Below are 18,287 nucleotides of genomic sequence, written 5' to 3' on the forward strand. Positions count from 1 at the left end.
CCATAGCAAAACACAATCCATTCCATACGAAAAATGGAAAGGAATGAAGCCCAACTTGAATTATTTGAAAGTGTAGGGGTGTTTGGCAAAAGTGCAAGTTCCTAAACCCAAAAGGGTAAAAATAGGATCGAAAACCGTTGATTGTGTTTTTATAGGATATGCGACCAATAGTAAAGCATATCGATTTTTGGTTCATAAATTAGAAAATCCCGACATTCATAATAATACGGTTATAGAATCAGATAATGCTGAGTTCTTTGAAAATATATATCCGTATAAAAAGGAATGCGAGTCGATTGGTGAAGGATCTAAACGACCTCGGGAAGAAACAAAAGAAAGTACATTTAATCAGGAGGATCCGAGACGTAGTAAACGTCAAAGAACGTATACTTCATTTGGACCAGATTTTGTGACTTTCTTATTGGAGAATGAGCCTCAAACATTTAAAGAAGTTATGTCTTCTTCGGTATCATTGTTCTGGAAAGAGGCAGTCAATAGTGAAATAGAATCCATATTGAACAACCATACATGGGAATTGGTTGATCTTCCTCATGGAAATAAACCTTTGGGTAGTAAATGGAATTTTAAAAGAAAAATGAAAGATGATGACACTATTGATAAATTTAAGGCAAGACTTGTTGTCAAAGGGTATAGACAACGAGAAGGTCTTGACTACTTTGATACATATTCTCCAGTAACGAGAATTACGTCCATACGACTGCTAGTAGCTATAGCTGCAATTTATGGTCTTGAAATACATCAAATGGACGTAAAGATAGCCTTCTTAAATGGAGGTTTGGAGGAAGAAATCTACATGGAACAACCTGAAGGGTTTTTGGTTCCAGGTAAAGAAAAGAAGGTATATAGACTTGTTAAGTCCCTCTACGGATTAAAACAAGCACCCAAACAATGGCATGCGAAATTTGACCAAACAATGTTGTCAAATGATTTTAAGATAAATGAATATGATAAATGTGTGTACATTAAAAATGCTCCAAATCACATAGTCATTCTTTGCCTATACGTGGATGATATGCTGATAATGAGTAATGACATTGCCAACATAAATGCGACTAAGCGTATGCTAACTAGCAAGTTTAATATGAAAGACTTGTGAGTTGTAGATTTAATTCTGGGGATTAAGATCCAAAAGACTCCTCAATTTCTGGCATTGTCACAATCTCATTATATTAAGACAGTACTTGAAAAATTCAATCACTTAGGCTTTAAAGTTGCAAAGATTCCAATTGACGTGAATCTTGCATTAGCAAAGAATAAAGGCCAAAGCATATCACAATTGGATTATGCTCGTGTGTTGGGATGCTTAATGTACATCATGAATTTTACACGACCAGATATAGCTTGTGTTATAAGTAAACTGAGTCGATACATCAGCAATCCAGGTCAATCTCATTGGATGGCAATGAAACGAGTTTTGGGATATTTAGAACATACCCAAAACTTTGATTTGCACTACAGTAAATATCCCGCGGTGATTGAAGGATATTGTGATGCAAATTGGATCACCGGTTCAACTGATTTGAAGTCAACAAGTGGATATGTATTCACTATTGGTGGAGGAGCGGTATCTTGGAAGTCGTCCAAACAAACTTGTATTGCCCGCTCTACAATGGAGGCTGAGTTCATAGCCTTAGATAAAGCCGGTGAAGAAGCTGAATGGCTTTGAAATTTCTTGGAAGATATTCCATTATGGCCCAAACCGTTGGCACCAATATGCATATATTGCGATAGCCAAATAACAATTGGAAGGGCTGGGAGCGTTATGTATAACGGTAAATCTCGTCATATACGACGAAGACATAAAACCATTAGGCAATTACTCTCTAGAGGAATTATCACGATTGACTATGTAAAGTCAAGTGATAATGTGTCGGATCCACTTACAAAAGGCCTAACTAGAGAGGTAGTTGAGAAATCATCGAGGGGAATGGGACTATGGCCGAGAACAAGTCATTGTGGCGGTAACTCTACCTAGAAGACTGGAGATCCCAAGATCTAGGTTCAAGGAGATCAAACAAAGTCATTAATGACGGTTCAACATTGTCAACAGAAGTTTTGGTCCATTCTCGTGATGAGACAATGTTCAGTACCAAGGATAAAGCATTAAGGCTTTTTAATGATTTATAAATTTGATACGTGGTATTTCAAATAGTGTATCTACTGGATGACACGTTTAGGAATCACTTATGTAAGTGTGAAGTGTTAGCCGCTTCAAGGAGAATTTTGCAAGGCCAATTCTCTACGCACTTATGAAACCATGCGGTGTTCATGGCTGAAACGAACACAACAATGAGAACCAAAGATGGTTAAGGGTTGATTGTGTGACTTATGGTTGTCTAGGTATACACTAAAGTTCGACGGTTCAAAGATATCAAATCTACCGATCGATCGAGTATATCCGACATAAGTTCACTACGGAAAGTTCAAAGGGAAACCTACTTATCCAGATGCAATTAATCTTTGCTTGCGAATCACACAAGTTTTTCATGCATACTTCCGTGATATAGCCATTCCCCATTCATGTGGGGGATTGTTGAGTTTATTTTTAATATGGAAAAGTATTTAAAAGATGATGAATGGGAAATGGAGGGAAAATAAAATTTTTGAGTATAATTTTAAGTTTTCCTCTCTTTTTAATGAGACATTGTCCCATATTGGAAGAGGAAAAGGATTTTGGTGGGTTTATATACAAATGCATTTCATGTAGCTCTTAAAGAGTTAAGAAAAAGGCAAGCCTCGCGCCGTCGTCGTTGTCGCTCGGCTTCGGCTACGGCTACGGTTACGGCTTCGGATTCAGATTCGGATTCGGATTTGAATTTGGATTTGGATTTGAATCTGGATTTGGTCAAATGATCGATTGATTGATTAATTTTTTGGCACAAATTTATTTGTTAATAGTGAATATTAACGTAATATTATCCGTGTTTGTAACGGATGTTTTTCAATCCGTAGTATCTTCGGCCAAGTGCATACCCCATTGTCCATTGGCAGCCTAGTGCTCCATGAGCAAGTGCTCATTCCACCATGGTAAGTGCTTCCTCCATAATAGCCTAGTAATTGCTCCACCATTAGTGATGGCTGGTCATTCTCTTAACAAGCTAACTGCACTATAAATATGGCCAGTAGTTGTTAGAGCAAAGACACAGTGAAAAACGTTGATATCCTCTTCAGTAAGAACTCAACATCGGCTATACATTGCATTCCTTTCTTCTCATAATTTCCATTCGACTTCTGGGTTCTCCTCCTTTATTCTGCGTTGTTTTTAACTACAAACAAAGCATCCGTAAGTGTGATTTGCTGCCAAACTTTGTGTTCGCTGAAACACTGGGGTTTGAAGTACCGCTACACCAGTGTGTAATTCGTTCTATCCTGGGAGGAAATAATACATAACCTTGGGTACTAGGAGGGGATTAAATTCCATAAGGAAACACTGTAAATTCAGTGGGCTCGAATTAATTACTGTTTCATTTATATTTACGTTTATACGCTAACGTTTTATTTTCCAGAATTATTATTTACAAATACAGAATAATAACAGGCACCAACAGAGTTCAAGTGCTCAATGGAAACAAGACTTAGTTTAATGTTTAAATGAAAAAAAACTCGAATAATTAAGTTAGAAGGCTACGTATGTGTTCAGCCTATTGTAAATTTATCTCTCGCTCAAAAAATAAATCCAAACTAACATTCGACTGTACAATTATTCAAAGATATAATTAGAAAAGACTTGGTTGGTGAGACTAGGATTATAACTCTGTTATAAAATTTAGGATAATATTTATTCAGTGTTTAGTTAATGATATTAGCCAAATTATAATGAAAGTTTGATATTGTTAGCCTGCACTGGATGGAGGATTATAATTCAAGGATGGGTTACCTCTCCGACCTGTTATGATTCATTTATCGGTGAATCAGATTCACCGATAATTAAGGTGAAGTATGAAAATTACTTTTTTTTTAAACTACGATACTGAATTTTTTGTTGTTGTTAATATTGTTGTTGTTGCTGTAAACTATGGAACCTACAACCATTGCCCTTCATGTGTGTTATGGGTAAACCCTGCTCCAATTTAGCTCGCAAACCACACTGGAGAGGTAAATCTCACTAGGTGGATCCCGTGCAACGAGCTCGCTCTAGAAAGCATGCGTGAGTTTCGAACATGCGGCCTCTCATTTGGGGGATTTCCTGCTCAACCAACTCGGCCACCTTTACGAGATTCAAATTATATAGTATATTTTTTGAATTATACATTGCATATCTCATTTTTAATTCAACAAATCTAACAAAGCACTAGCACTGATTAATTTTAGATCAATTTCAATAATAAGTTTCAACATTATAATTCCACCATAAATTTGTTCGCGAATCAAACCATCTATAATAATTTTAGCTAGTGCTACTGGTATAATTAATGAAGGGAGAATTACACTCCTTATCACTTGGCTCAATAGCCCATAAAAATGACCTACGTTTGAAGCTCTTAGACAGTATGACCCAAGTTGTATATAATGTAAAAATTACTTTTCACCCATTAACCCACTCTTGTTAATTTGATTTTATTTTCTCTGTTCTTCTTCTCCTCGTGTCCCAACTTTGCATCCCTAACTTTCTCCATCATTGTTATTATCCATCAACGCTAGCTCCTCCAGATTCAAAGCCAATAATTACTATTTGCATGAAGAAGATAAAATAATACATAAAAGAATTAGTCCTTTGGAGTCATGTGAAGATCACTTCCTTCAATGGAGTGGAAAGAACTGTGTTTGCACTAAAGAGATTCCTTGGTAGGTTGTTGGATCACCAAACTAGAAAGATGGTATTGGCATGGTCCCGGTCTTATCCTCATTCCACGTGTAATTCTAATTCCAGTGGTTGATTAAAAACTTGGAAAATAAAATTCACCATTAAAGGTGTTTCAAGCTTCGATTTCAGAAATTGCATTTTTTGATTTGTTAGTTGTTCGGATCGGGTGTTGTCCCAGTTGATTTGAATCATCAAAAGGAGTTCAAAACTCAAATTTGAAGTGACTTGGAGTAGACTCAAGCTAGATTTGAGTTAAATTTTAGAAGATACCCAAGAAAGAAGAAGAACATGTGAAGCTCCATAAATAAGATCCATGTGTATAATAATGTATAAAATTGTATAAATAGTGTATAAACAACTCTCATACACAATAATACACTATTTACATGTATTTGATAAATTTCTCACATATTCTTCTTCTTCTTCTACACGTATACACATAGGTATCACAAACATTTTGTTATAGTGCTTGTACATCTTTATACACGTTTATACAACTATATACATAATGTACCTATTTGTATAAATGTGTATAAACATCTCTGACGAACTTCTTATACGATTTCGCCTGCAATTCTTGTTCAAAACTAGTCCAAAACTCCATCAAATGACTTCAAACTTTGTATACAAACCTACTTAGACTATTTCTAATAAGTTCAAACAATACCCATTCCAAATTTCTCGCAAAATTATATTTTAAAAATACAAGATTAGCATTGAAGAAGAAGATATTTTAGGTTTCTCGTGTCTGTTTTTGCATTTTTGTAAATGGGATATGTACGTATAAACTTGAGGAAAATAGGAGAATGGAAATTCAAGAATCTTTCGCGCCGGAACATCTGAAGAATTAAAAAAAAAAGGAAAAGAATTTCGGATATGTTTATTGATATTTGGCTACACATTTGCAAATTTATAACTGGACTAAAATACTGCAAGGTCACCTTATAGAGTGATCTATTATGTAATTCTTCACTACCTTTTTATGATTGCTAAAAAGTTTCAAAGGAAAAAGGTTTTAGTAGGCGTTTAGACATAAAAACTGTATTTTTGAAGAAAAAAAAGTATTTGAAGTTAGGTAAAAATATACTCCCTCCGTTCTAATTTATGTGAACCTGTTTGACTGGGCACGGAGTTTAAGAAAAAATGAAGACTTTTGGAATTTGTGGTCCTAAACAAGTGAAAAAGGGGCTCAGTATATTTGCGTGGTTATAAAAGTTTCTCATTAAGGGTAGAATTGTAAGTTTAAGCTAAATTATTACCAAATTTAGAAAGAATTCATTCTTTTAAAACGGACCAAAAAAGAAATAGGTTCACATAAACTGGAACGGAGGGAATAGTATTTAGAATTTAAAATTATATTTGGGCACGTACTTCACTTGAAAAAAAAACTTTTCAAAGTACTTTTGATAAAACTTATATTCGAAAAATCTCAAAAAACTTAAAAATTTCATGAATAATATGTTTTTTCAAACACAAATTCGAAAAAAAAATAATTATGGACAAACCGATCCTTGATATGTTCCCTTTGTTCTCCCATTATATATGGCAAAAGCCAAACGGAACAAACCATCACATCACTCCCACTCCACCACATCTACCCATTAATTAACACATCCCATTTGATTCCAAAAATCACCGAGAAAAGCATGGAGCTAACAGCACAACAGCTCAAGGCATACGACGGCACAGATCCATCAAAGCCAATCTACGTGGCAATCAAAGGCCGTATCTTTGACGTCACCACCGGCAATTCCTTCTATGGTCCCGGCGGCGCCTACTGTATGTTCGCCGGAAAAGATGCAAGCAGAGCACTCGCAAAGATGAGTAAGAATGAAGAGGACGTTACCCCGTCACTCGATGGCCTTTCTGAGAAAGAAATGGGGGTTCTCAATGATTGGGAGAAGAAATTCGAAGCTAAGTACCCAATCGTTGGAACTGTTATTTCTTAATCTAAATCAAGTGGGTTTGGGGATCTGGAGCTTTTGATGCAATTATGAATAAATATAGGGTTTCCTTAGGATGGTATTGCGTATTTCTCATGGGTCTGTTTGTGTAATAGACAAAATTAACTTGTGACTTTTGTGCAATTACGAATAAATCTAAGGCTTTACTCTCGTTTTTCTTGTGGGTCTGTTTGTGTATGATTGATGTATATGCTGTTTGGGATTTGGAAAGTGGGATGCACAGTTTTGTAGCAATTCGTATCTGAATTGCAACTGATTTAGCACGCGGTACAACAGTGTTTTGCGCTGATGAAAAGACCGTTTAGTGGTGGCATGGGTTCTATAGGACGTGTGCTTTCCCTTACTTTCTTTAACATTTGTTCAACAAAACTCTGCCTGTATTTTAGCTTCTGCTTCAGACTACTTCCCTCCCTCTTATTTTGGTAGTAGATTTTATAGCCGGAATCTATTATCTTGCTGATTTTTTCTTTACACTTGGCACTTTTGGTCCCTTAATAATTAGGAGTTGCTGATTTTGTATTGCAAGAGCTAAACGCGAGAAAAGAAATCAACATCTCTTCCCTCTATTAACTTGACGCATAGCAATCTAACTACTTGCTAATGCTTATTTATGCGCTGAGTTTTTTTAAGGAATTATCTGTTTTTAAACCCAGTGTTGTGAATAGCGTGAAGCGAGAAAAGCGACAACTCCTATTTCGCTTAAAGCGAGAAGCGAAGTGCTCCTTGAATTTTAAAAAAAAAATTAAAATAAATACTGTATAGACAAAAAGAAATTCACCAGTATGTCACTGCTATTTGCACATTGAAACAGTTGAAAGAAGAACCCTAGTCGCCTGACTTTCTCTAACACTGTTAAAACCAGATTTTCGCGATTTTCCCTCTCTCAATGGTCCATTGGACACACGACGGGAGCTTTATACCATTTTTTCTACTATATGAAACCATTTATGACTAGAGAACGAAATGTTCGGTTATACTTGAAAGAGTGTTAAGAAAGTAAAAACCGTAGTGTCTGATAAAGAAAGGATAAATTACAGTAAATAAAACCAACCCTTCAGAACTTATTAATGCATTTTTTTCGATTTTTTCTATAACCGAGAAATCCTGAAAGCTTACCCTCGAATCTATGTTGTGTGTCTAATCCATACATCAGGTACCACGCTGTTAGCATTAGACTAAAATCTTGTGGTTGCATTTCTCGCAAATCTGTCCAGTAAGTTACTGATTCCCAACTTTGTAATAAAAAAGTTGCACTTAGTTGGTACAAAACTTCGTTGCTTCCATCCACGAATGCTATTGCGACATCTTTTTCACCAAGCCAGCGAGCAAGTGTCATCAAAATGGAAATAAATGCAGATGTTTTGATTTACTAGATCCGACAGGATTATTACAGTTGCAGATGATTTTTAAGTGGAAAGCATCATTTTTGTGGCAATGGATGTTCGTTTCACGCCCATGTTTCCAACTACAATGTATCACGCCCATGTTTCCAACCACGGGAAGCCTCTTTCTCACCATGTCACCTTTTTCAAACATGTTACTAGCGCTTTAGATTTTACCAAACTCTAAAGTTCATTACACGTAATGTTGCACGTTGATGCGGACCTCCCTTAGAAGCACAACAACAAATTCTTTAATCGGCCTATTTGCATACAAAGTATGGCATATACCTATGCTGTATATTCTATTTCATTTCTCTGGTAGTAGGTAAATTCTTAGTAAATACCTTTACATGTGTGTCTATGTATTTAGAGATCTTTCAGGAATCTAATTTTCCATACTACTTGGAGCATGTGACTTTTCGTCAGTTGACCAGCTATTAGCTTAATATAAGAACAAGATCACGGGAATGACAAAAAGAAACAAATATGTTCCACTAATTATGAATCACGCTAATCAGTTCGTCAAACCTATCCACAAATATCTCCATCTTTATGAAACTAAAGTTCTCCGAGGTGTACATTCTCTAGTCCAATAGTAGTGTACATATCCTATAAAAGAATTTAGCTCGCTCCACGTATATAATAGCCGATTGACGTCAGCAAGAATGTCAATGGTACCTGGGGATGAAACAGGATGTTTCCACTCTCAGACTTTTGGTATGCTCCAATAAAAACGAATGGAATAGTTGTCCTAGCAAGACGAGACAGAATGACATCTTTCCTGTTCAAGCCAATGAGCACACTTTGTCTGGAAAATAGAGAGTTCTGTGATGTTAGCACACTGAATACAAAGGTCAACATTTAATAACATAAAATCACTTGACTTAGAAAGAGCAGAATATATACAAAACAGAAGGGGAAAGCAGTAATTTCGGTTTCCGTCCTTTCTTCTCATAGGATCCTTTCACTATCCTTATACAGTAAAAATAGTCGTCGTTGAGCTCCTCGCTTTCTGCTTTCGTGATTCCCTCAATTGTATCCAGGGTTTCATGCACACTCGGTCAACAAAAAACATTGATCAAGAATACTCTCCAGGGATCACAAGCCAAAAGACTTAACAACAACAACAACAACAATTACGCCCCAGTCCCAAACAAGGTCCGAATCCTCACTTCTTTCTTTAAGCTTACTCATATCATCGCCATACCAAATAAAGAAAGTGAACGTGAAACAAACCAAAGGACTTGACCTGGTTAAAATCCGCACAAATAAGACTAACTATTTACCTTGTCCGGAGGTGCTACAGCATAGGCGGCTGTCATCTATGTAAGTCGTCTGAAGACCCATCATCCATGATCCAATTGATGTATCTTCATGCGCATAACTCTTCAAGGAAGCACTGCAGAACGGAAAAATAACACACTTAGAAACAGATACTAGACCAGAATCAGTGATGTCAGTTTCTTCAACGCAATACATCAAAAAAGAGGAAGAACAACTTATCCAAGAATTTCAATAAGGCAAACGATATCAAATGCTCTTAAGCTATTTAAAAGTCTCAATTAAGCCCTTACCTCTTGTTGGCATGATTAAATATTCAGAGTCTTAGCTATGCCTTCTACGATTTTTAGTCCTTAATTCCTCTTCCAGTGTCTTCTATTATCGACCGTTAGTAATGCTAAATTTAAGGGTATTTTTCACTTTTCTTGTGCTGGTGGAGTAATTCCAATATTTCCATCCAGATTCTAGTGAACCTCAAAGTCAAATGCGCCTTTTAAGTTGAATTAGTCTTATCTAGGCCATATATATGTCAGTTAACTCCATCTAACCACTACCATAAAATTGGCCTTTAAAACGGGAGAAAAAAGCAATAGTTTGGAGTTCCGGTGCAAATATTATGTCCTTCACTGTGCGTGTAAGAGGGTTCAATAGTACATCTGCCAAGTTATTTCTGATAAAACCAGAACAAGTTCATGTATGGCTAACCTTTTTTTTTCAAATAACAATAGCTAACCTGTTTATGTTAATGTACTGAGCCAAATTTTTGGAAAGCACCAGAACTGAACCAGCTGCATGCCGGAAGTACCTGAAAAGAAATCCATGTCATTCTAGAGTACAGAGGAGTGACGGGCCACGGAATTCACCCAGGTACATCGAGAACGTGGACAATTGAAAATTTGGCCCAAACTATCAGTTAAGAATTTCATTTGGAAAGACTAATCCAAGCACTCTCATATGCGCTCACACCAAACATACCCCAAACCACAGAAAATGCACGATAACTTAGGAAAATGCAAATAGTAGTGTAACTGAAGTCTGAAAAGCAACTTTACATGCTGCAAACATTAGCAAATTAATGTTAACCCTTTTCAATTGAGGAATTCGTCAACAAAATAATCTAACTAGACGTAAGATACAATAATTACTCCTCCATCCTAGCTTATGTGATGCAATTTGACCAAGCACGAAGTTTAAGAAAGAAAGAAAGACTTCTAAAACTTGTAGTCTAAAACAAGTCATAGATATTTGTGTGGCTATATATCATCTCATTAAGGGTAAAATGGTAGGCTTAAAATTAAATTATTTCTAAGGTATCATTCTTTTTAATACAGACTAAAAAGGAAAGTGCATCACATAAATAGGGACAGACAGAGTTGGTTTTTACAAGCAGTTCCAGATCTGCCACTTCATAGTAAGATAGATCGATAACATTTACTAAAAGAATATCTGCAAAACCTTGTACATAGGCTTGATAGCTGCATCCATGACACTTGAAGACTAATTCAACCGAAGTCAACCAAGTGAAAAGCATTCTAACCAAATCATCTTACAATTAAAATTACTATGCATATACTTTTAGATGTGAGAGAATATAGACCTGGTTTATTACCGATAAAAATAGACTTAACAGTCATTTGGACATAATTGCATAAGCTTATAGAAAAGCCAGAGTACCTCATACAACAATAAGGAGGCATCACTTCTTAGGACTCGGTAATACTTACGATTTCTCGTCTCCGAATTTCCACCATTCCGGCTCATACCATGCCCTTCCCCTGGAAAAGGGAAAAGGTAGAAGGTGAAATATTAATGCTTGTATACATGATCTTAAGCTGGGTTAAATCTGAATGAAAATCTTACTCTTCTGCAACTACTTCTCCAGATTTCATGCATCCAATGTAAGAACTATTTTGACCACGCCGTTTTTGAAGGAGCTCAATCAACCCATCTGACAGAATAAAGATAAATAGAATGTTAAAAAAGCTCAAATCTAGGGACACATAGATCATAATTCTAGAGGACGGATAAGCAAGGATTTTACCAAGGTCAACATCAATGTTGTCATCAACTTTCACATAAAACTCTGCGTCCCAATTTTGTATTGCTGAACTAAAGAAATATTTAGCTTTCTTGGGCAACTCCTCCTGAGCTTCCTCGTGACTTTCCTTTTAAATAATTGGAAAAATATAAATAAGCAAAAGTAAGCTGCATATGGAACAAGTTGAAACAAAGTAATCAAAAAATTAGGAGAATGCATGCAGGCTAAGTTCTAATGATTATTTACACATATGATCATTATTATTAATATGCATATTTGCAACCAACATGTCTGTACAGCAACGGTTTGGATAGAGCCTAACTCAAATTATGCCACAAAAAAATACAGATAGGTCAGACAAAAATGACTATAACCAAACTTACTAGAATCAAGAAATCTTTTGTTACTCGGTTCTCCTCATTAATATTGCGGTCCAAGCTATCACCACGGTTGGGACTGCCAAGTTCAAGTAACCCAGAGATGAATAAAGCCACTAAAATTTCAAATGTATATTTCCAGTTTTCAGTATGCAGCACAAACCTCCGACCAATGACAAATCGCACAACCACTCCTCTTTCTTCAAGTTTCGACAAAGCATCAACTGTCACAGAAAAGAAAATATTAGATGTGTCAGATGCACCAGCAAGACCAGAATTTTAAAAAGAAAATGTCCAAAGTTGCCTTTGTACTATCTGAAATTTCTCAATTTTGCCTTATGCTACACTTTTGGTCCATTCATACCCTTGCCATTACCAAAGTCTTGTTATTATCCCTTGCCATTAAGAGAGGTACAGCGGGCGGTCAAGCGGGAGACGTGTGGACTCCATGCGTATAGGAAAAAGGTCAATATTCACCTCTCAACCTTTGACTATGGTTTAAAAGACCCTCATATAGAAGCTCAGATATGCTTCAGGGTCATAAACTAGACTTTTCCTAATGGCTGAGGTAATAGTAGACCAAAAGTCTAACACAGACAAAGTTACTCAATTTTAGGTAGTACAAGACAGATTTGACCCTTTTCCCTTTTTAAAATAAAAAATCTGATCAATGTTGCGAAGGTTGTGGCAGCCAGATCAGAACTTGTAACCATGAAACTACACACATCTTTCAACAAAAAAGGAAGTATTATTACTTCTAACTAACATCAGAAAGCTCTGTATCATATTTTGATCAACGGGTGAAAACTTCAAGAACAGTTTTAAAGCAGATAGACTAACAGTCAAACAATAACTGCTCCGGTAACATGTGAAATTTGCGAGCAACCAAACCATGCCTCCAAGATAAGTTTCAACGAAAAAGAAAATAAACGCACGATATTTACATAATTACTACTCCCTCCGTTTCAATTTATATGACACTTTGTTTCGGCACAGAGTTTAGCGGAAAAAAAACTTTTGAAACTTGTGATCTTTAAAAGATAACATTTTGGGACCATAAATTGTATGTGGCTATAAAAACTTCTCATCAAGGGTAAAATAAAAGGTTTAAAGTTAAATTATTTTCAAACATAGAAATGTGTAATTCTTTTTGCAACGAACTAATAAGGATAGTGTGTCATATAAATTGAAATGGAAGGAGTAATTGTTGTCGTCAGCTTCAAAAGAGAGTATGCCCCAATTTCAGCCAATCCAAATGTTTCTAGCTCAAAATCCACTTGCGTCAGTTAGACCAATAACTCCATCCGTCACAGCATTTTTAAAAGCGAAGAGCACAAAAAAGAGTGTGGGGCTTGAAGCGAAAAGCGAGATGTGAAGGATACGCTTCTGTGAAGAACATTGATGAATTTATTACAATAAAAATTGAACTTCACTTCATGTAAAATGACTAATTTCAGCATCCAATATACAATAATGCCCAAGTTAATCCAATTCCTCAAAGTTGAGATTCAAAGAAGCGACTTTGTGCGTCATTGTTTGAAGGGCACACTACCCATCGCTTTATATCGTTGCATCGCTGTAGGCGATGAAATGGTTTTAAATCACACTGATCTATCATGATATCATGTCATTGAAACAAAGATAACTACACTTGAAGACCTGAAATAAGAACATTTCTATCTTTACCCAGCCAGTCAAACCATCTTCCATTACTTATCAAAAGGCATTTATTGGGGGTTCTGAACGCATAGAACTGTGCACATTTTCACCACTTAAACAATGCACAAATAGACATCAAATAGACTAATATCACTAATTTGGTAAGGTGAATATTTTATTGATGTTGGGGAAATCCCTATGTAAAAGCAGTTATTCAAGAAGTAGAGAACCTACAATAAAGTATGGTTCTCTACAAAAGTCACCCAACCCAATCATATATACAATTAGGGACCTCATGGGTGAACCAAAAAGAAACTAAGACGAGGCTATTCCTCAAATGTACATAGTCATTCTCAACCCCTTAAAACGGTATTCTATTTCTCTCCTTCCATATAACCCACATAAGAGCTAGGGGAGCAAGGTCCCACGCGATGAGTCTTCTCTTCCTTCTCCTGGAAGCCCAGCTAAAATGGACTAATATCACAATAACAAGCTATGAAAATTTTGAACACACTGAATCCGCTAACAAGTTATAATCTGTATTTTTACTTTCAGTGTGGCAGCTTCACAGTTACATTAATCCTTAAGAACTTAGATCATAACACATCAATGAGAGATCATTACACATATTAGGAAATACAGAAAATTCATGCCCCAAACAAAATGAGTAGAGACTGACCATTTGGCAACCAAGACCCTCTGATCACATTTCTCCTCAATCTACCTCCGAATCCTGTATAGATTCCTATAACAGCCAGAAGTTGTTTGCCCGAAGATGAACCACTCTGCTTCAACTGATTCTTGAGGTAACCTTGACTCTTAGCCACTGTTAATTCCATTTCGACTTCAACTATTCTCCTCTCCAGATCCCTGGAAAACATATGGACATCTAGATTAGCTCAATTGCAATTGTCAGCACATGCTCGTATATGCATTTATGTTAAGACAAAAGAAAAAAGGAAACTGAAAAACGTACTTGCATCCTAAAACCATTAGCTTGTCTTCAACTGTCAGCATCTTTGGTCTCTGCCATATGCATCCAATGCAATATTAGGATTTAGGAAGAACGTTAAAGAACTAGCTAAAGTAAGTAATATCAGATGCTTTGAATCTCAGACAAGTGTTGAAGCCAACTCCATTAGAAATTGTGAACCAGAATTAGCATATGCAGTTTAAAACCAGCAGGTCACAATTTGCAAGTAAACTACTGCATAGACTTGTTCGTGGGCGTCGCACTATTATAACTGAGTCAATAATCCAATATTTGAGCCACTGATTAGACCATTATTAGCATCTCATGAACATGTAAGGAAAAACTTCTCCTGTCTAGGAAACATTGCCCTTTATCAATCATGTGTAATTTCCAGAGCATTTCCAAGTTCAGTAACAATGGGGCATTATCTTTCACTAGGACATCGAAACAGCACTTTACATTTCACAATGTTCACATGCTTTTCTTTCCAAATTTCTCGTAGCACAAAGAACTCCTTATGTCTTGATCTATATAACACTATTACTATTTGGAGAGTCAAATGGTTAGTTTTTCGACTAGAATTTTCAAACATTTGCTATATTTGTTAAGAATTTTCTAAACTTTTCTAGTTAACAAAAGATTGTAATTCACAGAAATACTAATGCAGTTTCTAAAAATGTAAACTTTATTTCAGAAATCAAGTGAAATATATCCAAAATTCACCAGAAATTAGATGTTTTAACCTCGTAATCCAAATCAGCGAAGTGTAAAAAAACTATGTAGAGAAAAGAAGAGCAAAACCTGCTCTGAGTTCTTCTTCAAAAGACTACCTAATACCATTCTGTACTCTGCATCTTGCCATAACCTAAAAACAACAATGAACCCAACACATAAAACTTTATATATATATATATATATAAAAAATCAATCAAAACACAAATTAATAAAATTAACACATTGGAGAGTATGCCTATAAATGAAACAAAAAAAATGAACATAAAAGCGGACCTTCCGGCGACATATAACCAAGCGAAGCAGGAGATTAATGCCATTACTAGAGAAGGTTTAGATGTTTGACTAGACTTTGATTTTGACCGCCTTTCCGATTTTGTAGACGACGAGAACGACGTCGTTGGCAAGATGCTTTCCATGTCTTCCCAATTTGTGTACTGTGAAAACAAAACTGGAGAAGACAATTTAGCGAAAACGCTCGATCAAATTGAGAGCATTCGTAGATTATGAATATTCTAGATGATTCGGAAAGTAATCAGTGTAAATTACGGAGATCTCAAGTGTATATCTCCCTCGTAACTGAAATTTCGATCGATTGATTGATTTGAAAAAATGAGTTTTGGAGTTTTCTAGCAGTGCGGTTACTTCAATGGACAGGGAAGTAATAGAAAATTTGTGTTTAAGCCTTTAAGGTTCACTTTAGCCCATCTATTTTTATCTTCACTCACTTTGCCCCTTTGCTGGATTAATTTGGGAGCTTTTTTTTTTTTTTTTTCCCTCTCAATTTATGTAGGAACTTTCCAAAAATCAGCTGTTGCGTCACAGTTGAAAGATTTTCCATGTGGTTTTTAATTTGTTAAGGATATTTTTTATTCTAAAAAAAGTAGACATATAAATATTTTCTTTTGGCAAAACTTAAATTTGGTACATGTCAAACTGATTAAGAGTTGTTCATTCAAATGACAAATGAAAGTGAAATTTTATATATTAAATTTGAAAATTAATCACTAGGAGTGCTTTTTGTGATAATTATTTATAGCAAACTTAATAAAAGTATAAATTAATAAAAACAATCTTTAGTATTGTGATAAGGATCTAAAAGGTTGGATATTATTTTTTCATAAAACCCAAGCTTATGAGTTGCATCAAGGCAATCGTTGGTTGAGGTTAATTTGAAAATAAAAGTTATTACAAGCACCCAATAAAATTAATGGTATTTATCAAGCAGAACTTTAGCCTAGCTCATACTAGGGGTTACTGAAAACGCTCTAAATCTCTTAAATCTCTTAATGTGAGTATTCAACAGATATGGAATTTGTTTATTTTATACTTTTATTTCACAACCTAACAAGATATTACTAATAATTTATTTTTCTTCCTTTTGCGCATGAAAGAAGCAAGAGGTAGGCTACAATATATCTCTCAAACTTGTCAAACTTAGAGGTTAGCTTGGAAACCTATCCATTAGAGTGTATAGCATTAGTTATTAATTTCAATGCAAGTTTAGAGTCTGCTAAAAAAAGTTCTTTGTACGCTCTTAATTTTAAATATGCACGTTTTCTCACCTTTTTTCTTTTGAGAACATGGATCTTTTATATATATATATGATCATATAATAGAGTCTACAACATTCACTGTGTCCAATAGAACATTACCTACTTGGCTATTACAGCAAAATATAATGTCACGAAGAACATTTTGATTTCCAAAGGATGCCAGCTTAGAGCAAACATCTACTAATATTTTTGCTAGATACGTAGCTTCTTGATAGTCTGAGTTTAAAGTAGTGGTTACATAAGGAGGGGCATAGTACATAATATTAAGATCCCTGCCATTGTTGTTACGAAGCGCCTTCCTAACCAACTGGTGTGCCGATTTGTTGGCTTCCCTGAAGTTGTGCTAGATTGTTTGAACCTTCACCTAAGTCGTTAATAACATGCAATCATGAATAAATGTTAAAGATTGTGATTTCATTATCTAAACAAGTAATGACAATTCTACTTCTAAGTTGGCGTAGCCTCGTTCCTTGGCAATTTGTAGGCTTGCTTTTAAGGCCATCAATTCAGCATGCAGTGGAGCTAGGCCTAGAAGAGTCCGTTGAAAAATAAGTACCCACTGTCCCCTGCTGTCTCTGAAGAGACCACCAAAGCTACAGAATGAAGTGTCTTCCTTAAAGAATCCATCAATGTTGAGTTTAATGTAGCTACACGATGGCTTTAATCCATTTAACACATATTGAAATTTTTTTATGCGTAACAGATTCCTCGTCCGTTAGGAATTTGTATTCCACTGCTTGATTGTAAGCATAAAGAAGAACAACTTTGTTTGTGGTATTATTGTGCAAGTTATTATTTCTATTGATCCAAATTGTCCATATAGCAAACGGAAACATATCTTTCCATCTAATGATGCCATTTTTCAGAATAATATTTTGGTCACATATATTAGTCAACCAATTTACTAATGTTGTTCCATCTACCTATATCAAGGCCTAATAGTCAGCTAAGCAGTCTATAAAGACATGCGTAATGGTTTCACTATGGCCCTTACAAAAGAAGCATGTCGGGTCAATGTTTATGTCAATGTGGTGTAAGTAGCTTCTAGTAGGTAGCCTGTCGCGGTAGCATTTCCATATCAAGAATTTTAGTTTATTGGGGCAGTTTAGATCCCAAATCCATGTAAAATCTTTATCACAGGTTGGTTGACTACTTATTAAAGAGTAACATGATTTGCTAGTGAATAGCTCATTTGTTTTAGCGACCAAATAGGGATGTCACAATTACTCGTGCTAGGAGTAATAGCATTGATTTTGTTAATTAATCTAGGTTGAAGGTTCATAGATAATTTGGATAAGTCCCCATGATTATTATTCCAGATATCCTTAATGGTCAAAACATTATCATTTTGAGTCAGGGGACCATGTATACAATGGCGGAGGGGGAGAGTATGGTGGATCCAACGAGTGTCCCAAACACTAAGGCTTGATGAATTATGAGGCAACCATGTGATGGCTTTGCTACAAACTTCCTATCCTTGAATGATGCTATTCCAGAGGA

The 18,287-nt window shown here is 35.7% G+C and overlaps 2 protein-coding genes across 2 annotated transcripts; one reads left to right on the plus strand and one right to left on the minus strand.

Annotated features, from left to right (window-relative positions):
- On the plus strand, positions 6,381-7,142 carry LOC109231400 (probable steroid-binding protein 3). The gene has a single exon (XM_019397061.1). It carries the CDS (start codon positions 6,472-6,474, stop codon positions 6,772-6,774), a length of 303 nt encoding a protein of 100 aa, XP_019252606.1. The 5' UTR covers positions 6,381-6,471; the 3' UTR covers positions 6,775-7,142.
- LOC109231401 (hydroxyproline O-galactosyltransferase HPGT3-like) lies at positions 8,640-15,915 on the minus strand. The gene is made up of 12 exons (XM_019397062.1): positions 15,508-15,915; positions 15,301-15,364; positions 14,503-14,552; positions 14,206-14,396; positions 12,031-12,091; positions 11,874-11,946; positions 11,494-11,617; positions 11,313-11,400; positions 11,177-11,227; positions 10,186-10,257; positions 9,458-9,570; positions 8,640-8,979 (listed from the first exon to the last, which is right to left on the minus strand). The coding sequence occupies exons 1-12, from the start codon at positions 15,648-15,650 to the stop codon at positions 8,957-8,959; spliced, it is 1,053 nt and encodes a 350-aa protein (XP_019252607.1). The 5' UTR covers positions 15,651-15,915; the 3' UTR covers positions 8,640-8,956.

This window comes from Nicotiana attenuata, chromosome 8 (genome assembly GCF_001879085.1).
Source record: "Nicotiana attenuata strain UT chromosome 8, NIATTr2, whole genome shotgun sequence".
In the NCBI taxonomy this organism is placed as follows: domain Eukaryota; kingdom Viridiplantae; phylum Streptophyta; class Magnoliopsida; order Solanales; family Solanaceae; genus Nicotiana; species Nicotiana attenuata.

Excerpts from the sequence above, each read along its gene's own strand:
- LOC109231400 (XM_019397061.1), top strand. The coding sequence starts at position 6,472 with ATGGAGCTAACAGCACAACAGCTCAAGGCATACGACGGCACAGATCCA.
- LOC109231401 (XM_019397062.1), bottom strand. The coding sequence starts at position 15,650 with ATGGAAAGCATCTTGCCAACGACGTCGTTCTCGTCGTCTACAAAATCG. Across the intron at positions 11,947-12,030 it reads CGATTTGTCATTGGTCGGAG|TCCCAACCGTGGTGATAGCT; the intron begins GTTTGTGCTGCA and ends TGAACTTGGCAG. Across the intron at positions 8,980-9,457 it reads CTGTAGCACCTCCGGACAAG|ACAAAGTGTGCTCATTGGCT; the intron begins GTAAATAGTTAG and ends TCTATTTTCCAG.